The 17729-nt window shown below is 39.3% G+C and overlaps 2 protein-coding genes across 6 annotated transcripts in view; one reads left to right on the top strand and one right to left on the bottom strand.

Moving 5' to 3' along the window:
- The window catches only part of si:ch211-161f7.2 (retinoic acid-induced protein 2), a 94844-nt gene that overhangs the window by 73165 nt on the left and 3950 nt on the right, over nt 1-17729 (top strand). Inside the window, exon 2 of one of the 2 annotated variants that reach the window (XR_009511760.1) lies at nt 7125-7240. The gene's annotated coding sequence lies outside the window, so the exon portion shown is untranslated. Of the gene's footprint in view, nt 1-7124; nt 9387-17729 lie in introns of those variants that run through there. The other variant, XR_009511761.1, reaches the window with a different exon arrangement.
- scml2 (Scm polycomb group protein like 2) overlaps nt 3551-17729 on the bottom strand; it is a 136663-nt gene continuing 122484 nt past the window's right edge. For all 4 annotated transcript variants that reach the window (XM_059967974.1, XM_059967976.1, XM_059967977.1 and 1 more), the window contains exons 14-15: nt 5123-5286; nt 3551-5014 (exon numbers count right to left, since the gene is read on the bottom strand). In XM_059967974.1, coding sequence (XP_059823957.1) covers nt 4889-5014; nt 5123-5286 — 290 coding nt within the window. In that variant the 3' untranslated portion in view covers nt 3551-4888. The remainder of the gene's footprint in view (nt 5015-5122; nt 5287-17729) is intronic.

Here is a 17729-nt window from a genome sequence, read left to right as displayed (position 1 = left end):
TAGCCTTTTGGTTTGCCATATTGACCTGAGAGTGTTTGGGTTTCCCTTTTGATCACCTCTGCCATAATAGGGAGACTTACAATTTGCATTAGGGAGAATACATGGAAAAAATGTTCTTTTGTATGTAAAATTTTCAGGTATTTCCTTTTTCAAGTGTACAGGACAATCCATCAGCATTTCCACGAGTAGTTATCCTTTTGAATTCAATCTTGTAATTGTTACTGCCAAGAAACAATCCATCTCTGCATTTGTGCTGCTGCTGTTTAGTGGAACACTCTTCTGTGGATTGAAAATGGATACTCGTGGTTGATGATCAGCAATAAAGATAAACACACTCTAGTACAAGTACTGGTTGAAATATTTTACACTTCAAACCAGACAAGGACTTTGTCAATCTGTATGTAATTTTTCTCTTCACAAGTAACAGAATGTGATGCAAAAGTTATGGGCCATTCACTTCCCTCACACATAACAAGTGACTACACCTATACCATAAGGTGAGGTAACAAGCTTCACTGGATGATGGGGATCATAATGTGAGTACAATGTCTGACATCACCATTTCCTTTGTCTTTTGGAAAGCAACTTAACCGTACTTTGTCCATTGCCATATCTTCCTGATCTGCAGGGATGCGTTCAAGAGGTGGAACAGTCAGGTATGGCAGGAACCTATTATAGTAATTGACAAATTCTAAAAAGGACCATACCTGTGACATATCATTTGGCCTTGGACCATCCACCACTGCTTGAACTTTCTCAGCACACTTGTGTAATCCATGTGTGTCAATGGTGACCACAGTAAGTGGTACAGATGCTGTTCCCAAAAAAAGCATAGCAATAAAGGCCTTCATGAATGTTCATGGTGAGAAACATGTAGGGCTCTTTTTTCATTTCTGACTGACTTGTTGGCCTTTCAATCCCAACAATTCTCTTAGCATCATTGCTTAAATTTGTTCTTCTTGCTAGACTCCAGGTTCCTTAGCATTTCTGACAGGATATTTGTGTCCTCCTCTGAAGACAGAATGAAACTTGTGTTTCTTTGTTACCTGTTAGAAATTGTCAGATTTTTAACTGTTAGGGTTCCTGTGGACTGTGTGGGTATTCTCTGGGTGCTCCAGTTTCCTCCCACACTCCAAAGATGTACCTGTTAGGAGGGTAGGGTTAAAATTAGGGGTTGGCAGTGCAGCTCAAAGGGCCCATTTCATGCTGTATCTCTAAATAAAATAAAGAGCACCAACAAAAGTCAGGGTTTTTCCCAACTTCTGGTGCAGCGGCACACACTGGGGATCATTTTTTTAAAAATAGTTTACTTACTCATCAATATTGAGCAAGGATAAAACAAAGGCACCTGGGGGTGAAAATTCTTAAGTCCTTAGAAGTGATGGGACAAGTCAAGAACACAGCTAAGAAATTAAGTGGAATCTTGGCTGCATAATTTGAAATACTAGATTTATAATTTTTTTTAAATGGTGTACCAAATCCTTACACACTCCATCTTGGATCTCAACTGAAATAGCTGCCTGTAGTGTGGAAATTAAGAACAATGTGTCAAGGCCCCTGGATTGTATAGAGGGTACCAGCATAGAGTTCTGTGGAGAAATCAGGTGATGATGTTCTTCCCTTCAGAGCAGGGAAACTTAAGGGAAGTTATACAGAGGGATTCAAAATATGGGCTAGCTGGTGGTGTAGTGATAGCAGCACTGGACTTCAGGGCAGATGGTCCCGAGTTTGAATCTGGCTAGGTATTGGCGCAGAAGAATGGCCTGGAAATCTACCTCTGTATTTTGCCATGAAAACCCTTTGGACAACTACACTATCCATAGGGTCACTATGAGTCAAAGATGACTTGACGGCACCCAATAACATTAAAAAAATGTGGAGGGTTTTGATCAATGAAGTAGGGAAAGTAATTATTTCCTCTGGAAATTAGTTCTATAACATGGGTTATTTATTTGTTATAAAATGAAAAGGCCAAAAGGAATTTCCTCATGTTTAAGATTTAGAATACACTTCCCAAAATGATGTTGAGGGTGGAAAGAGTTGAAGGTACAGTTCTAAATGTGGGAGTCTCTTCATTTCAGTGTAAGTGAAATGGGCTAAATGAATTTTGTGCTTTAAAATTCTACAATATGAATGACATAAAGGAATAAAGTACAAATTATTTAGATCACACCAATGACTGAGGTTATTCTGATGGGCTATGAATTCTGGGAAAAAGTGCCTGACATGATTGTATGTTTGGTGAGTTTGCCAGTTTTGAATGCACTGTTCATAAGAACATTTTGATTAACCAGACTGCCTGAGGAAGAAAATTCCTGATCAGGAAGTGTAACTGGGGCAGAAAATAATAAATTTAGGAGAGTGAATATGAATTTATGGAAGGGTAATATTTCATAAATCTGTTAAAAGGTTTCTTGGAGCAGAATAATTTGGAGAAATACAGTATGTGTATTCTGTGTACACATTATGCAGGAGAGTGTAGGTCACAGACTTTGCATAACTAAAACAAGACCTGGGTCAAAGCTGGATCTGTGGCACAGTTGTAGAGCCCGAGTCAGAAGCTCAGGTCCATTTTGGACCACAAGTGCTACCCACATAGAGCTCGCTCTGTGTCTGTGGGATTACTTTGGCTCTTCTGGTTTCCTCACGTAGACGATTACCCATGAAGTCACCTATGGATAATCAGGTACACCATCAAACTCAAAGGAATCCATTAGAAACCATAAACCATAAAATAAAGTTTATAAACCAACATGTACCTGAATGGCAGCACTAGTATTGGGAAAGGGATTAGAATTCGAGATACTGCACAGTAACAGGCCCTTCTGGCCCAATGTGCCTATGTCACTCAATTATACTCATGTGACCAATTAATCCACTACTCATCATGTCTTTGGAATGTGGGAGGTAACTGGAGCATCCGGAGGAAATCCATGCTTCTTCAGGAGAACATACAAACTCCTTCCAGACAGTGGAATTGAACCCAGGTTGCTTGCACTATAATAGCATTAACACTAACTGCTACAATACTGTGTGCTCGATGTTTGGAGAAGACTAATTACCTTTTTGGTAACACTATCCAATTAATTCTACTTTTCTGCTCTTTCTCAGTAGCCCTCCAACTTATCCCCCTTTAATTATTTTTGCAAATATCTTTTGAATGTTACCATTGTTCCTGGTTTCACCTTCCTTTCAGGCATAGACAACTGGTTGTATCATATGCATTTCTTTACATTACCTTTTTTTAAGTTGAAGAAATCACCTTACAATCTGTCTTCTGCTTATTATTCTGCCACAGGAAGTTTCTTTTCACTTAATGAACCACTAATGAAATACCAACAGAAAACATCAAAAATACTTCGTTCAGGTTTTCACCTGTGGAGAAAGGGTTAATTTTTCAGCTCAGTGATGCTTCATGAGTTCAACATCTACTGCTCTACAATGCTCCATCAATATCTAAATATATCCTTGAAAACTGTTACATTACATGGTACTCATGCCAACTTTTATTGATGTGCCACAAGAGGCAATGAAGCACAAAACAGCAAACTGACCAAAATCATTTATTTCTTGCCAAGATGCTGTATTATGTACAGTGCTTTAACTATTGCTTATTAGAACTGCAATAGAAAAATGTTCAGTTAAAACCAAAAATGGAACTGTTCATAAACAATGACAGACTATATTTAAATTACAACATGACTACACTTACACAAGTTACACAAGTTTATATAACTACAAAATGTTTATTACGCATAAAGCATTTTTGCCATAAGTATGTCATTACCAATGCAAAACAAATTTGCTTTCATGTTACTAAAAGGAAATTACCTTGGATAAAAAGGCAACCAGCAACAAAATAAACTATTTTCACAGACTTCATACTTGTGTAAAATAGTTATTTCTTCCAATTAATTTACTCATTATGAAATACATTCAAACTGTTACTGGCTAGGAAATTTTACATTCTTGTCCCTGATTTAATTTATCTTCACAGGCACAGATAGTAAAATAGATTACTATCAATATGTTAGACCTCACAGTGTATAAAAACATGTTGACTAATCATATAGTCAACAAATTATATAAAAAATTGAGGGTAAGAAGAATACTAGAAATGTATGAAGGTCTAAACATAACCTTCCAAAACATTGTACTAGTTTTAGTTTTCAATTACTGCATAACAGTGTAAACCACTGTCTGACCCCTTCAAGGGTGACAGTATTAGCCTGGTTGATCATATGATAAAAATCATATGGTAGAAGACAGATTGCTCCACTGGAGCATAGGAAGAGCTAGGTAAGAATAGTCACAGGATTTGCTATCGAGGCAAGAACACCTGATCGTTCAAAAATCCTTCTAGTAATCTAGAAGCTTTGCATAAATATTTTAGCACAGTGAAATCCTGATGTAGATATCCTTTGGATTTTAGCTATTTTGGTAACAGGAAACAACTGTAGTTATGGATTATCAGAAACTTGCAAATATTGTAACACTACTGCATTTTAAGGAAGATACAAATGAAAGGTATGTAAACTGCAGACTGAAATGTGTCAAAAAAAATTAACAAATTTACATAAGTATAAATGCATAAAATTTAGCATTTTGAACTTTGAATATTTACTTTGAATTTGCACCCTTGTTTAAATTACCAAAGCAACAATAAAACTTACACAAATATTCTTTGACAATGATTAAAACAAGGGCCATTTCAAATTCTACATTGCAGGATGAAACTGTACATTTTTCTTGGTTTAGAAGTCTCATTAAACAGCAAAGCAGCTGCTCCTCCAAGAGAAATCTGAAAATTGTTGCACACAATAGAGGATATTGATGGCTTTCAGGATCAAAGCTTCCATCTAGCTGTTAAAAACGAAACGTTATTTTCTTAGTATTTTCCATGCTTCAATCTTTCAATATGATAACAAAGCTTCAAAGCTGGGCCCAACTTCAGCCCCATGTATTTCATTATCATGTCACTTCGCAGTAAGAGTAGTGCCTTCCCATCGATTTCCTGCAATACCACAACACATGTTAATACAAGAATTGCTGCCACAAAGACAATACTTACAAACAGTAGAGATAAAGAAAAGTACTTCTGATAGCTCTGAAAACTACTTGCATGTTTTCTGAAGAGGTCTGCATGTGGTGCCAATGCTAGGGGATCTGCATCCTTTACAAATTTCATGACTTCTTCAATTGACCAAGTTGAAGGATCTTTGCTGTTAGTTCTTAGAGACTCTCGTTCTGTTGAATGAAGGTCAGGTCCAGTAGTAGAACTTGCAGCTACATTAAAAATTGTAAAATTAAAACAAACTAAACATTGAAAAACTATTGATAATTTTGTAATAATTCCTGTAAAATCAGCAAAACTTTTCATCTTCAAAAATCATTTATTGATGTGCTCTGTAGAAATGTGATTACCTTTTATTTGATTGTTTTTTGGGTAACCACAGCACTTGAATTGTGTACTGACAAATATCAATTCATTGTTCAGTTTACTTTAGTAAATTATTATTTCAGAAATATTCAGTTGTCAACTAGAATTTGCAAGAGTAAACCAAGAGAAATTTTCCGTGAGTTAACAGTGCATTGAGAAAGGAAGCCAAAAAAAGAATTTTATTTGTTATCTCCCACATCACTGCCATGTGTATGTTTTAAAGAAATTACAATACAAATATATTGCTTTGCTCCCAGTTGTGAAGCCTATGGAAATCAGTACTGTCCTATTGATCCCATTGAGCTCACTGGAGCAAATATTAGACCAGAAGACAGAGGAGCAAAGTGAGGCCAATAGAGTCTGCTCCACCATTCCATCATGCCTTATTTATTATCCCTTTCAACCACAATCTCCTGCCTTCTCCCCATAACCTTTGACATCAACTAATCAATAACCTATCAACCTCCACTTTAAATATACTCAGTGACTTGGACTGCCGCAACCATTTATTGTCCTATTGACATAGGTAGAAGAGAGAATTCAGGGAGTTAGGTAGGAGGCTGAAAAGCAGGACCTCCAGGGTAGTAATCTCAGGATTGCTGCCTGTGCCATGTGCTAATGAGTGCAAGAATAGCATGATCAGGTATATTAACTGCGTGGCTGAGAGACTGATTTAGGGGGCAGGGCTTCAGATTCCTGGATCACTGGGGACTCTTCTGGGGGAGGTACTAAGGACAGGTTACACCTGAACCCAAAAGGATCCAATCCTAGCAGGCAGGTTTAATAAAGCTGTTGGGGAGGGTTTAAACTAATTTGGCAGGGGGATGGGAACCAGAGTGATAGGACTGAGGAAGGGGAAAACAGAAATAAATCAAAGATAGCATGCAACAGAGATGATAGAAAGGACAGGCAGGAGATGAGGCATAATCACAGCCAATGGGATGAGTTACAGAGCAATAGAGGTGTGGTGCAGTTAAAACAGCAACAAATACTGGATTGAAAGTGTTATATTTGAATACATGCAGCAAAAGAAATAAAATGGACGATCTTGAAATTCAGCTACAGATTGGCAAGTATGATGTTGTGGCCATCTCTGAAACTTGGCTGAAGGATGGCTGCCATTGGGAACTGAACATCCAAGGATATACAGTGTATTGGAAAGATAGGTTAGTAGGCAGAGGGGGTGATGTGGCCCTGTGTATAAGAAATAATATTAAATCGTTAGAAAGGGATGATAGAGGATCAGAAGGTGTAGAGTCTTTATGGGTTGAGTTAAGAAATGGTAAGGGCAAAAGAACCCAAATGGCAATTATAAACAAGCCTCCAAATAGCAGCTGGGTTGTGGATTACAAATTACAGCAGGAGATAGAAAAGGCTTGTCAGAAGGGCAATGTCAAGATAAATCGTTGGGGATTTTAACATGAAAGTGGATTGGGAAAACCAGGCCGGTACTGGACCTCAAGAGAGAGAATTTGTAGAATGTCTAAGGCATAGCTTTTTAGAACAGCTCGTTGTTGAGCCCACTAGGGAATCAGCTGTGCTGGACTGGGTGTTGTGCAATGATCTGGAGGTAATAAAAGAGCTGAGGGTTAAGGAACCCTTAGGATAAAATGATCACAATATGATCGTGTTCACTTTGAAATTTGAGATGGAGAAACTAAAATCCAATGTTTCGGTATTTCAGTGGAACAAAGAAAATTACAATGGCATGAGAGGGGAACTGGCCAAAGTTGACTGGAAAGGGACACCAGCAGGAAAGACAGCAGAGCAGCAATGGCTGGTGTTACTGCCAAAAATGACGTAAGTGCAAGACATATATTCCAAGTAAGAAGAAATTTCTGAATGGAAGAAGGACACTACCGTGGCTGACAAGTGAAGTCAGAGCCAAAATAAAAGCAAAAGAGAGGGCATACAAGGAAGCCAAAGCTAGTGGGAAGATAGAGGAATGGGAAGCTTTTAAAACTTGCAGAAGGAAACTAAGATGGTTATTAGAAAGGAAAAGATTAATTATGAAAGGAAGTTGGCGACTAATATCAAAGAAGATACTAAACGCTTTTTTAAGTATATAAAGGGTAAAAGAGAGTCAATGGTAGATATAGGACCAATACAAAATGATACTGAAGATATTGCAATGAAAGACAGAGACAGTAGAGGAACTGAATGTGTATTTTTCATCGGTCTTTACAGTGGAAGACATCTGCACTATACCGGACATTTAAGAGTGTAAGGGAAGTGAAGTATTTGCAGTGAAAATTACCACTGAGTAGGTGCTCAGGAAGCTTAATGGTCTGAGGGTGTACAAATATGCTGGACCTGATGGAATGCACCCTTGGGTTCTGACGAAGTAGCTGGAGAGACTGCAGAGGCATTAACAGTGATCTTTCAAGAATCGATAAGATTGTGCCATTGTACCGGATGACTGGAAAATTGCAAATGTTAGTCCACTATTTAAGAAGGGTGGGAGGCAGAGCAGGAAGTTAAATGTCAGTTAGCCTGACATTAGTAGTTGGGAAGTTGTTAGAATCGATTATTAGAGATGAGATTACTGAGTACCTGGAGGCAAATGGCAAGATAGGCCAAAGCCAGCATGGTTTCCTGAAAGAAAAATCTTGCCTGACAAACCTACTAGAACAGAGATGCAGATAGATTACTTTAGTCAGAGGGTGGTAAATCTGTGGAATTTGTTGCCATGAGTGGCTGTGAAGGCCAAGTCATTGGATGTATTTAAGGCAGAGATAGATAGGTTTTTGATTAGCTAGGGCATCAAAGGGTATGGGGAGAAGGCAGGGGAGTGGGCATGACTGGAAGAATTGGATCAGCCCATGATTGAATGGCAGAGCAGACTCGAGGGACTGAATGGCCTACTTCTGATTCTATATCTTATGCTCTGGCTAAAGAAATTCCTCCTCAACTCTGTTCTAAACGGACGTCCCCCTGAGGCTGTCTGGTCGTAGCCTCACCCACTACAGGAATCATCATCATCATCTCTGCATCCACTCTACCAAGGTCATTCAACAGGTTTCAATGAGATCCCACCCCTCTCATTCTTATAAACCCTAGCAAATATGGGCCCAGAGTCATCAAATGGTCCTGATATATTACCCCTTTCTTTCCTGAAACCATTTTCCTGTGGACCCTATCCAATGGCAAAACATCCTTTCTTAAGATGGACCTTTGGGTCCTTTCTTAATGGACCCAAAATTGCTCACAATATATAAAGCTTCAGGATAACATCCTTGGATTTATATTCTAGCCTTCTTGAAATGAATGCTAACATTGCATATGATTTCCTTACCACTAACTCAGCCTGAAAGTTAACATTTAGAGAATCCTGCAAAGTCCCAAGTCCCTTTGCACCTCTGATTTTGAACTTTCTCCATGTTTAGAAAATAATCTACACCTTTTTTTCTAACAAATTACATGACCATACACTTCCTTCTACTATATTTCATCTGTCACTGCTTTGCCCTTCTCCTAATCTAAGTCCTTCTGCAGACTCCCTAGTTCCTTTCTACTGTCTGCAAACTTGGCCACAAAGCCATCAATTCTGTCATCCAAATCATTGACAAATAATGAAAAAAGCAGTCCCAACATCGACCCCCACAGAACACCAATAGTTATTAGCAGCCACCAGAAAAGGCCCACTTTATTCTCATTCTTTGCTTCCTGCCAGTCAGCCAAATCTTCTATCATTGCTTGTATCTTTTCTATAAGATCATGGCTTCTTAATCTTGTTAAGCAGCTTTATATGTGGCACCTTGTAAAAGGCCCTCTGAAAATCCAAGTAAACAACATCCACTGATCCTTCGTCTATTTTGTCTGTCATTCCCTTAAAGAATTCCAACAGATTAGTTGGACAAGATTTTCCCTTAAGAAAACCATGTTGACTTTGGCTTACTTTATCATGAGCACTTAAGTACTCCAAAATCTCATCCTTAATAATGGAATCCCACCATCTTTCTTTCTTCTTTCTTTCTTTTTTAAATTTTTTTTTTAATTAGTTTTTCAAAACATTTTACAAATTAAAAACCCCAAATCCCAATGAGGAACATTAAAACAGTGCAAAATTAAGCATACAATAACAATATGTTACAAAGGAAGAGAATTTAGCAAAAAAAAAGCACCTGAATTAAAGACAAGTAAGCTTAGTGTCCTCCCCAAGCCCCACAACACAAGAAAAAACAACAGCAATTCCAGACCAACCACAACACAATATAGAGAGTATAAGTCCGGACAGCCAAACTCCCAGACTGTGAATACACTCAGCAACAAAGGCTAATAATGCCTTCTACCAGAAAAAAAAGGAGCTGAAAGCAAGGAAAAAATAACCCTAGTCAAGAGGAAGGTTATGAAAGTACTCGATAAGAGGTCTCCAGACCTTATGGAACTTTAGATCCGAATTGAGAACTGAATAATGAATTTTTTCGAGGTCCAAACAGGCCATGATGTCGTTAAGCCATTGAGCATGAGTGGGCGGGGCAACATCTCTCCATCTGAGGAGGATCAAGCGTCTAGCCAGGAGAGAGGCAAAGGATAATATTCGGCATTTGGTCGGACCCAGACATAAATCTGTCTCGCCCCAAAAACCGAACAGAGCAATTAAGGGGTTTGGTTCTAGGTGCTGATTCAGAATACACGATAACGTAGTGAAGACATCTTTCCAGAATTTCTCCAAGCTAGGACAGAACCAGTACATATGGATGAGAGAGGCCACGCCCCTCTTACATTTATCACAGAGCGGACTGACGCTAGGGTAGAATCGAGATAGTTTAGATTTAGACATATGGGCTCTATGAACAATCTTAAACTGTAAAAGGCAGTGGCGAGCACAAAGAGAGGATGAGTTAACCGATTTGAGAACTGATTCCCAGCTCCCCTCAGATAAGGAGATATTTAAATCTGCTCCCAGGCCATTTTGATTTTATCCATGGGGGCCCGTCGTAAGGCTGCTAGTTTATCTCGGATGATTGATATTAAGCCTTTACCTAGTGGATTCATGGAAAGAAATAGGTCCATAGCATTTTTCGCAGGCATTTCAGGAAAGTTAGGAATTAAAGGAGCAATAAAGTGTCGGATTTGGAGATATCTGAAAAAATGAGCATTGGGCAGATTGAACTTAACAGAGAGCTGCTGAAAAGAAGCGAAGCGATTATCAATGAAAAGATCTTCAAAATGTCTAATGCCCTTCCTATACCAAACCTGGAATGTTGAATCGTATGCAGTAGGTAAAAAAAGGTGATTATGAGCAACAGGGCTGGAAACGGAAAACCCCTGGAAACCATAGCATTTCCTGATCTGAGCCCATATACGCAAAGTGTGTCTAACAAGAGGATTAACTATTGATCTGGGCAGACTACTAGGGAGTGCAGAGCCAAGAAGTGCAGAGATAGATAATTCTTTAGAGGAGCTCAACTCCATCGCCACCCAGTTAGGGCACTCGGGTTGGCCATGGAAGAAAGACCAAAAGGTAGCACAACGTATATTAGCTGCCCAATAATATAAACGAAAGTTAGGTAAAGCCATGCCACCCTCTTTTTTAGATTTTTGGAGATGGATTTTATTAATTCTAGAGCGCTTCTTCTGCCACAGATATGACAAAATAATAGATTCTAAGGAATCAAAAAAAGATTTAGGAATAAAAATTGGGATAGATTGCAATGGGTATAAAAATTTGGGGAGAACATACATTTTAACAACATTAATACGACCTGCCAAAGACATAGATAGAGGTGACCATTGTACCAGACTCTGTTTTATAGCATATGAAAGATTGGCAAAGTTTTCACGAAAGAGATCTTTAAACTTCCTTGTGACTGTAATTCCAAGATAAGTAAATTGATTATGGACTACTTTAAAAGGGAGATCACAAAATGTTAGTTCTTGTGCTTCTTTATTAATTGGGAGAAGTTCACTCTTATGTAAATTAAGTTTATAGCCAGAGATCTGGCTAAACTGGTCAAGAAGTGAAAACATTAGAGGTAAGGATATAGACGGATTTGAGAGAAAGAGTAATAAGTCATCAGCATAGAGAGAAACTTTATGCTCAACACCCCCTCTCCAAATCCCAGTCAATTCAGGGCAGTTTCGAAATGCTATCACCAGAGGTTCCATAGCCAAATCAAAGAGAAAGGGACTTAAGGGGCATCCCTGGCGGGTGCCACGTTTGAGATTAAATACTTGGGATTTCTGAAAATTAGTTAAAACAGAAGCAGTAGGACACAGGTACAGCAATTGGATCCAAGAGATGAAACTTTGGCCAAGGTCAAATTTTTCTAAAACTGCAAAAAGGTAGTTCCACACTATACGATCGAATGCTTTCTCCGCATCGAGGGAAATAACACATTCAGGAATCCCAGTTGGAGGTGAGTATAAGATATTAAATAAACGCCGAATGTTAAAAAAAGGGAGACGGTTTTTAATAAAGCCTGTTTGGTCATCAGAGATAATGGAGGGAATAACGGTTTCTAATCTATGAGCCAAACTTTAGCTAAGATCTTTACATCAACATTGAGCAGAGAGATCGACCTATACGAGGAACACTCTTGGGTCTTTGCCCTTTTTTAAAAGAAGAATGCCTCACTGAAAGAGGGTGGAAATTTGCCGTAATTAAACGAGTCAGATAATACTGAAAGTAACTGAGGAGAAAGAAGAAAAGAGAATGATTTAAAAAATTCTACAGGGAACCCATCAGGTCCAGGAGATTTCCCTGAGGAAAGTGCAGAAATTGCAGTAGATATTTCTTCTAATGACATAGGCGCATTGAGTTTGGCTTTGAAATCAGATGAAAGTGAGGGGATAGTCAGATTCTGTAAAAATTGATCAACAGAGATATTGTCATTCAGAGGAATAAAGCCGAGAATAAAAATATTTAAATACGTCATTAATTTCTAAATGATCCGATGTAAAGTCTCCGTTCTTCTTCCGGATCTTTGTAATATGTTGTTTGGCTTTGGAACGCCTCAGCTGATTGGTAGGAATTTACCAGACTTATCCCCATGAATGTAAAAGCAACTCTTGCTTTTGAGAAGTTGGTGTTCGACAGGTTGAGTGGACAGAAGGTTAAATTTAGTTTCGAGTTCAACGCGCTTCTTGTATAATTCAGGGTTCTTAGTTTGGGCATATATTTGATCCAATTCTTTAATCTGGTTAATGAGGTCGAATCGATCTGCACGGGATCTTTTGTTGAGATTTGCTGTGTAAGAGATTATTTGCCCCCTCAGATATGCTTTCATGGCACCCCAGACAATCTGGGATGGCACTTCAGGTGATGTATTAGTGTTAAAATAAAAGGTTATCTGATCCTTAATAAATTTTAAAAAATCATCATCCGATAGTAAAGTTGAATCAAACCGCCAGTGTTTATTCCTCTGAGGGAGACCAGGCAAATTCAGAGAGAGCGTAATTGGGGCATGGTCAGAGATCAGTATACTCTGATAGTCACAAGAATGGGCAAATGGAATAAGTTGGTTATCAAGAAAGAAATATTCAATTCTAGTGAAGGTATGGTGAACATGTGAGAAAAAAGAATAATCTCTCTCTGTAGGATGGAGAAAACACCATATATCAGAGAAACATCTTTCTAATAACTGATGGTTAACTAACTAGTCAGGCTAACTAGCCTATTACTTCCTGCCTCTCTCCCTTCTTAAAGGGTGGAGTGACATTTGCAATTTTCTAGGCCTCCGGAACCATTCCAGAATCTAGTTATTCTTGAAAGATGCCTCCAGAATCTCTTCAGCTACCTCTTTCAGAACCCTGGGGTGTGGCTCATGTGGTCCAGATGACTTATCCAACTTTCAGCTTCCCAAGCAACTTCTTAGTAATAGCAACTGCGCTCACTTCTGCCTCCTGACACTCTCAAATTTCTGGCATACTGCTAGTGTCTTCCATTGTAAAGAGAGATGCAAAATACCTCCAGAAACTCCAGCCATTGCTGTTCTGCCATCATCCCTGCCACTGTCCTCTTCCAATCAACTTTGGCCAGCTCCTCTCTCATACCTCTGTAATCCCCTTTACTCCACTGTAATACTGATACATATGACCTTAGCCTTCCTTCACAAATTGCAAGGTGAATTCTATATTATGATGACTGACTTCTAAGGGTTCCTTTACCTTATCAAATCTGGTTCACTACACCACACATAATCCAGAATTTTCTGTCTCCTAATGGGTTCAATAAGAAACTGCTCTAAAAAGTCATCTTGTAGGCGTTCTATAAATTCCCTCTCTTGGAATCCAGCACCAACCTAATTTTCCCAACCTACCTGCATATTGAAATCCCCCATGACTATCATAACATTGCCCTTTTGACATGCATTTTCTATCTCCCATTGTAATTTGTAACTCACATCCTGGCAGCTGTTCAAGCCAAATATTGTGGGATGGAAGAGGCTCATAATTTTATAACATTAATTCCTGGTAATGTATGAAATAATTTAATACATTATCAGTAAATACCATTATATAATGTTGTGTTTGGAGTGAGAATACATGCAGCTTTTTAAATATCGTTTTTGACTGGATAACCATGCAGTAACTCAACCAATAAAAGGAAGGCAAGATAGAGTAGAGTGATCATTTTGAAGTGGCCAGTGGGAAGGTGGGTCTTTGACTTAGTATAGACAAAATGGCAGCCAGGGCAGTTGAATGCTTCCCCTGCAAGAAATGGGAAGTTAGTGAACCTCAGGGTCTTCCTGATAACTATATCTACAGGAAGTGCACTCAGCTGTGATTTCTGACAGATTGGATCAAGAGAGTACTGTTGGATGTACTCAGGATGATCCAGGATAGTGAGGACATTATATATGAAGGTTTCAGTGTGGTGGTCATGCTTATACTGCAGGCTACAGGGTGACCACAAGGAGAAGCAAGGGAGTTTACAGAGAGTGCAGAATTATACAATAGCTATTCCCTTCAGTGACGGCTATATTAGTTTCTTTGGGGGGGGGGGGGTGTGTGTGTGTGTGTGTGTGTGTGTGTGTGTGCGGGGAGAATGCCCTTTCAGAGAACAGCAGCAGTAGTTGGGTCAGTGGCATCATGCCCAGCTCTGAGGCAAAGAAGGGAAGGGTGAAGTCAGGCAGAATAATAGAGACAAGGACTCGATAGTAAAAGGTGCAGATAGACATTTCTGCTGCTGCAAATGAGACTCCAGAATTGTGTGTTGCCTCCCTGATGCCAGAGTCAAGGATGCCTCACAGAAGGTACGCGTCATTCTGAAAGGCACAGGTGAGTAATCAACAGGAGTTTATGGTCCATATAAGTATCAAATGACATAGGCCTGAGTTGGGATGAGGTCCAGCAAAGGGAGTAGCCACTGAGAGATGGAGGAACAGATATAGAGACAGATTATTAAAAGTGCAGAAACAACAGATTTGTCATAATGAAAAACTTTAACTTTCCCAGTGTTGATTGGAACCTTCTTAATACAAGAGGCTTAAATGGAGCAGGATTACTCCAGTGCACCCAAGAGGGGCTCTTAAAACAATATGTGGAGAGTCCAACTAGAGGAGAGAACATAGTGGACCTGGTTTTGGGAAGTGAACCAGGCTGGGTGACAGACCTGATAGTGGGTGAACATTTTGAGAATAGTGATTACAACTCACTCTGTTTTAAGATGGTCATGAATAATGATAAAATTGGAACTTGTGGTCAGTGCTACGTTGGGGGGGGGGGGGGGGTGGCAGAAAGGTAAACTAAGACAGGATGAAGCAAAAGCTAAGGGATATTGACTGTAAGCAGCTGCTGACAGACAGTCTGACATCTGGGAGTTATTTAAAAGTTAGCTGATCAGAATTCAAGATGGGCATATTCTGGTAAGGAGCAAAGACATAATGGAATGGAATCTTATATGGTCTGTGAGATCCTAAATTTAGTCAGGAAGAAAAAGTATACACAAGGTGTAGGAAGCTTAAGTGATACTGGGTCCTTGTGAAATATAAAGAAAACAGGCAAGTGCTCAAGCAGGTGCTTAAGAAGGGCATGAAATATCATTGGCAAACAGGATCAAGGAAAATTCTAAGGCATTTGATATTTGTTAAGAAAAAAGGATAACTAAAGAGAAGGGAGGACTACTCAAGGATAAAGGAAAGAATTTGTATTTGGAGGACAGTGAAAACAGAGTTGGACATGCCAATATGCTATGATATTTTGAGACTAAAGAGGAGGTAGTGCTGGGTCTTCAGAAAAGCATCAAGGTGAATCAGTCCCAAGGCCTGAATGCTTAAAGCAACATGTGAGAGGATTGTTGGGACTCTGACAAATATCTTTGTGTCCTCACTATCAGTCTGACAGTACTGGAGAGTAGCAAATGTTGTGCTTTTGTTCAAAGAGGAAAATAGGGATAATCCAGGAAATAATTGGCCAATGACCCTCATAACAGTGGTTACAGAGAAACTGCAGTGCAGTTAGACAAAAGGCACAAGATTGTAATGAGGCAATTATGAGGTTGGGAGTCCAACTTATATTAGGGAACCACTCAAGCCTTATAACTGCTGTATAAAAAAATAAAAAAAGGTACATGCTTTCCAGCTTTTGTATCTTCTGTCCAGTGGAGGGGGGTGGGGGAGAAAAACAATGGTTGGTTGGGACCTTTGTTTATGCTGGGTGCTTTACCAAGGCGGTGAGAAGTGCAGACAAAGTCCATGGAGGGGAGGCTGTTCTCCATGATGTGCTTTGCTGAGCTGTGCCTACAACCCTCTGCAGTTTCAAGCTGACACAGGCAGAGCAATTGCTAAACCAAGCTGTTTTGCATTTGGATAGGTTGCTTTCTATGGTGCATTGATACATATTTGTGAGGCACAAAGGAAAATATAAAAATGTATGGTATCCAGGGTGAATTGCAAGTTGGGATTCAGAACTAGTTTGACATAGAAGGTAAGAGTTCAGGGGTGGAAGGCCGTTATTCTAGCAGGAGTCCATGACCAGCAGTGTTCTGCAAGGATCAGTGCTAGGTTCTGTACTGTTTGTGATATATAACAAGGATATGGATGAAAATGTAGATGGTTGGATTAGCAAGTTTATGGGTAACTCAAAGAGTGCTGGAATTGTGGACAGTGTAAAGGACCATCAAAGAATATTGTGGGATATGGATAAATTACAGCAAGGGCAGAGAAATAGCTGATAAAGTTTAATACAGTCGGCCCTCCTTATCCGTGAGTTCCACATCCGCGAATTCAACCAACCACGAATCAAGAAAACCCAGAAGTGCTCTTCCAGCACTTGTTCGAGCATGTACAGACTTTCTTTTCTTGTCATTATTCCCTAAACAATGCAGTATAACCAACTATTTTATATAGCAGTTACATTGTATTAGGTATTATAAGTAATCTAGAGATGGTTTAAAGTACATGGGAGGATGTGCGTGGGTTATCATGGATCGGGATTGAAAAAATTCGGAAGTTCCCTTACTAATTAAGTCAGAACAGGTACATCTGGTATTATTTAGCGTCAGTTAGTCAAACGTTTGTCTTAGTATATAGTATATATTTTACCTTTCTATGCATATAAAACACTTAAGAACGTATGTTTCAGCACCAGGCTTGGGAATGGAAGTTCCTGAGTTTGATCCAGTGACAAGACTGCTATCAAGTGCGCTCTCTACTTGTTCTGTGTTGATGTGGAGGATCAAAAACTCAAAACCCCAAAACCCAATAATTAAACCACTGTGTTGCTTAGTAATAATTGTAGCTTTCATTGGGGCAGGTCCTTTCTTCCTTTATCCTTTAAAATTGCTCCGATCGTTGACTGACGTAGCTTAACGGTTTTACAATGACTGATGGGTGTTTCACCTCTTACTGATTGCTTTATTATTTCCACTTTATTTTCAATTGTGATTGTGATTATTTTTGTGAACAGAAACACTGTGGATTCAGAGCTCCGATGCCAGGTCCTAATGTCCACCGCATTGAGACAGGTTGAATAATGGACTTGAGCATCCGCATTTTTTGGTATCCGCGAGGGGTCCTGGAACCAATCCCTCACGGATAAAGAGGGCCGACTGTATAGGCTAGTGTGAGGTATTGCCCTTTGGGAGATCAAATTAAAAGAGAAATTTTGGTACAGAGGGATCTTGGGGTCCAGCTCCATAGTTCATTGAAAGTTGCTATGGCAAGTGGATGAAGTGGTAATGAAGGTGTATATGTCATGCTTGCCTTCACGGGCAGAGATGTGAGTAGAAATGTAAAGAAGTGATGCTGTATAACACGTTTGGTCAGATCACACTTTGAGCATTGTATTCAGTCCCATTCATCCCATGTAGGAAGGATGTGGAGACTGCAGAGGGTGCAGAAGT

This window comes from Hypanus sabinus, chromosome 4 (genome assembly GCF_030144855.1).
Source record: "Hypanus sabinus isolate sHypSab1 chromosome 4, sHypSab1.hap1, whole genome shotgun sequence".
Lineage (NCBI taxonomy): Eukaryota > Metazoa > Chordata > Chondrichthyes > Myliobatiformes > Dasyatidae > Hypanus > Hypanus sabinus.
Note: the sequence above shows the minus strand (reverse complement) of the source record. Positions and strands in the feature narration are given on the sequence as shown.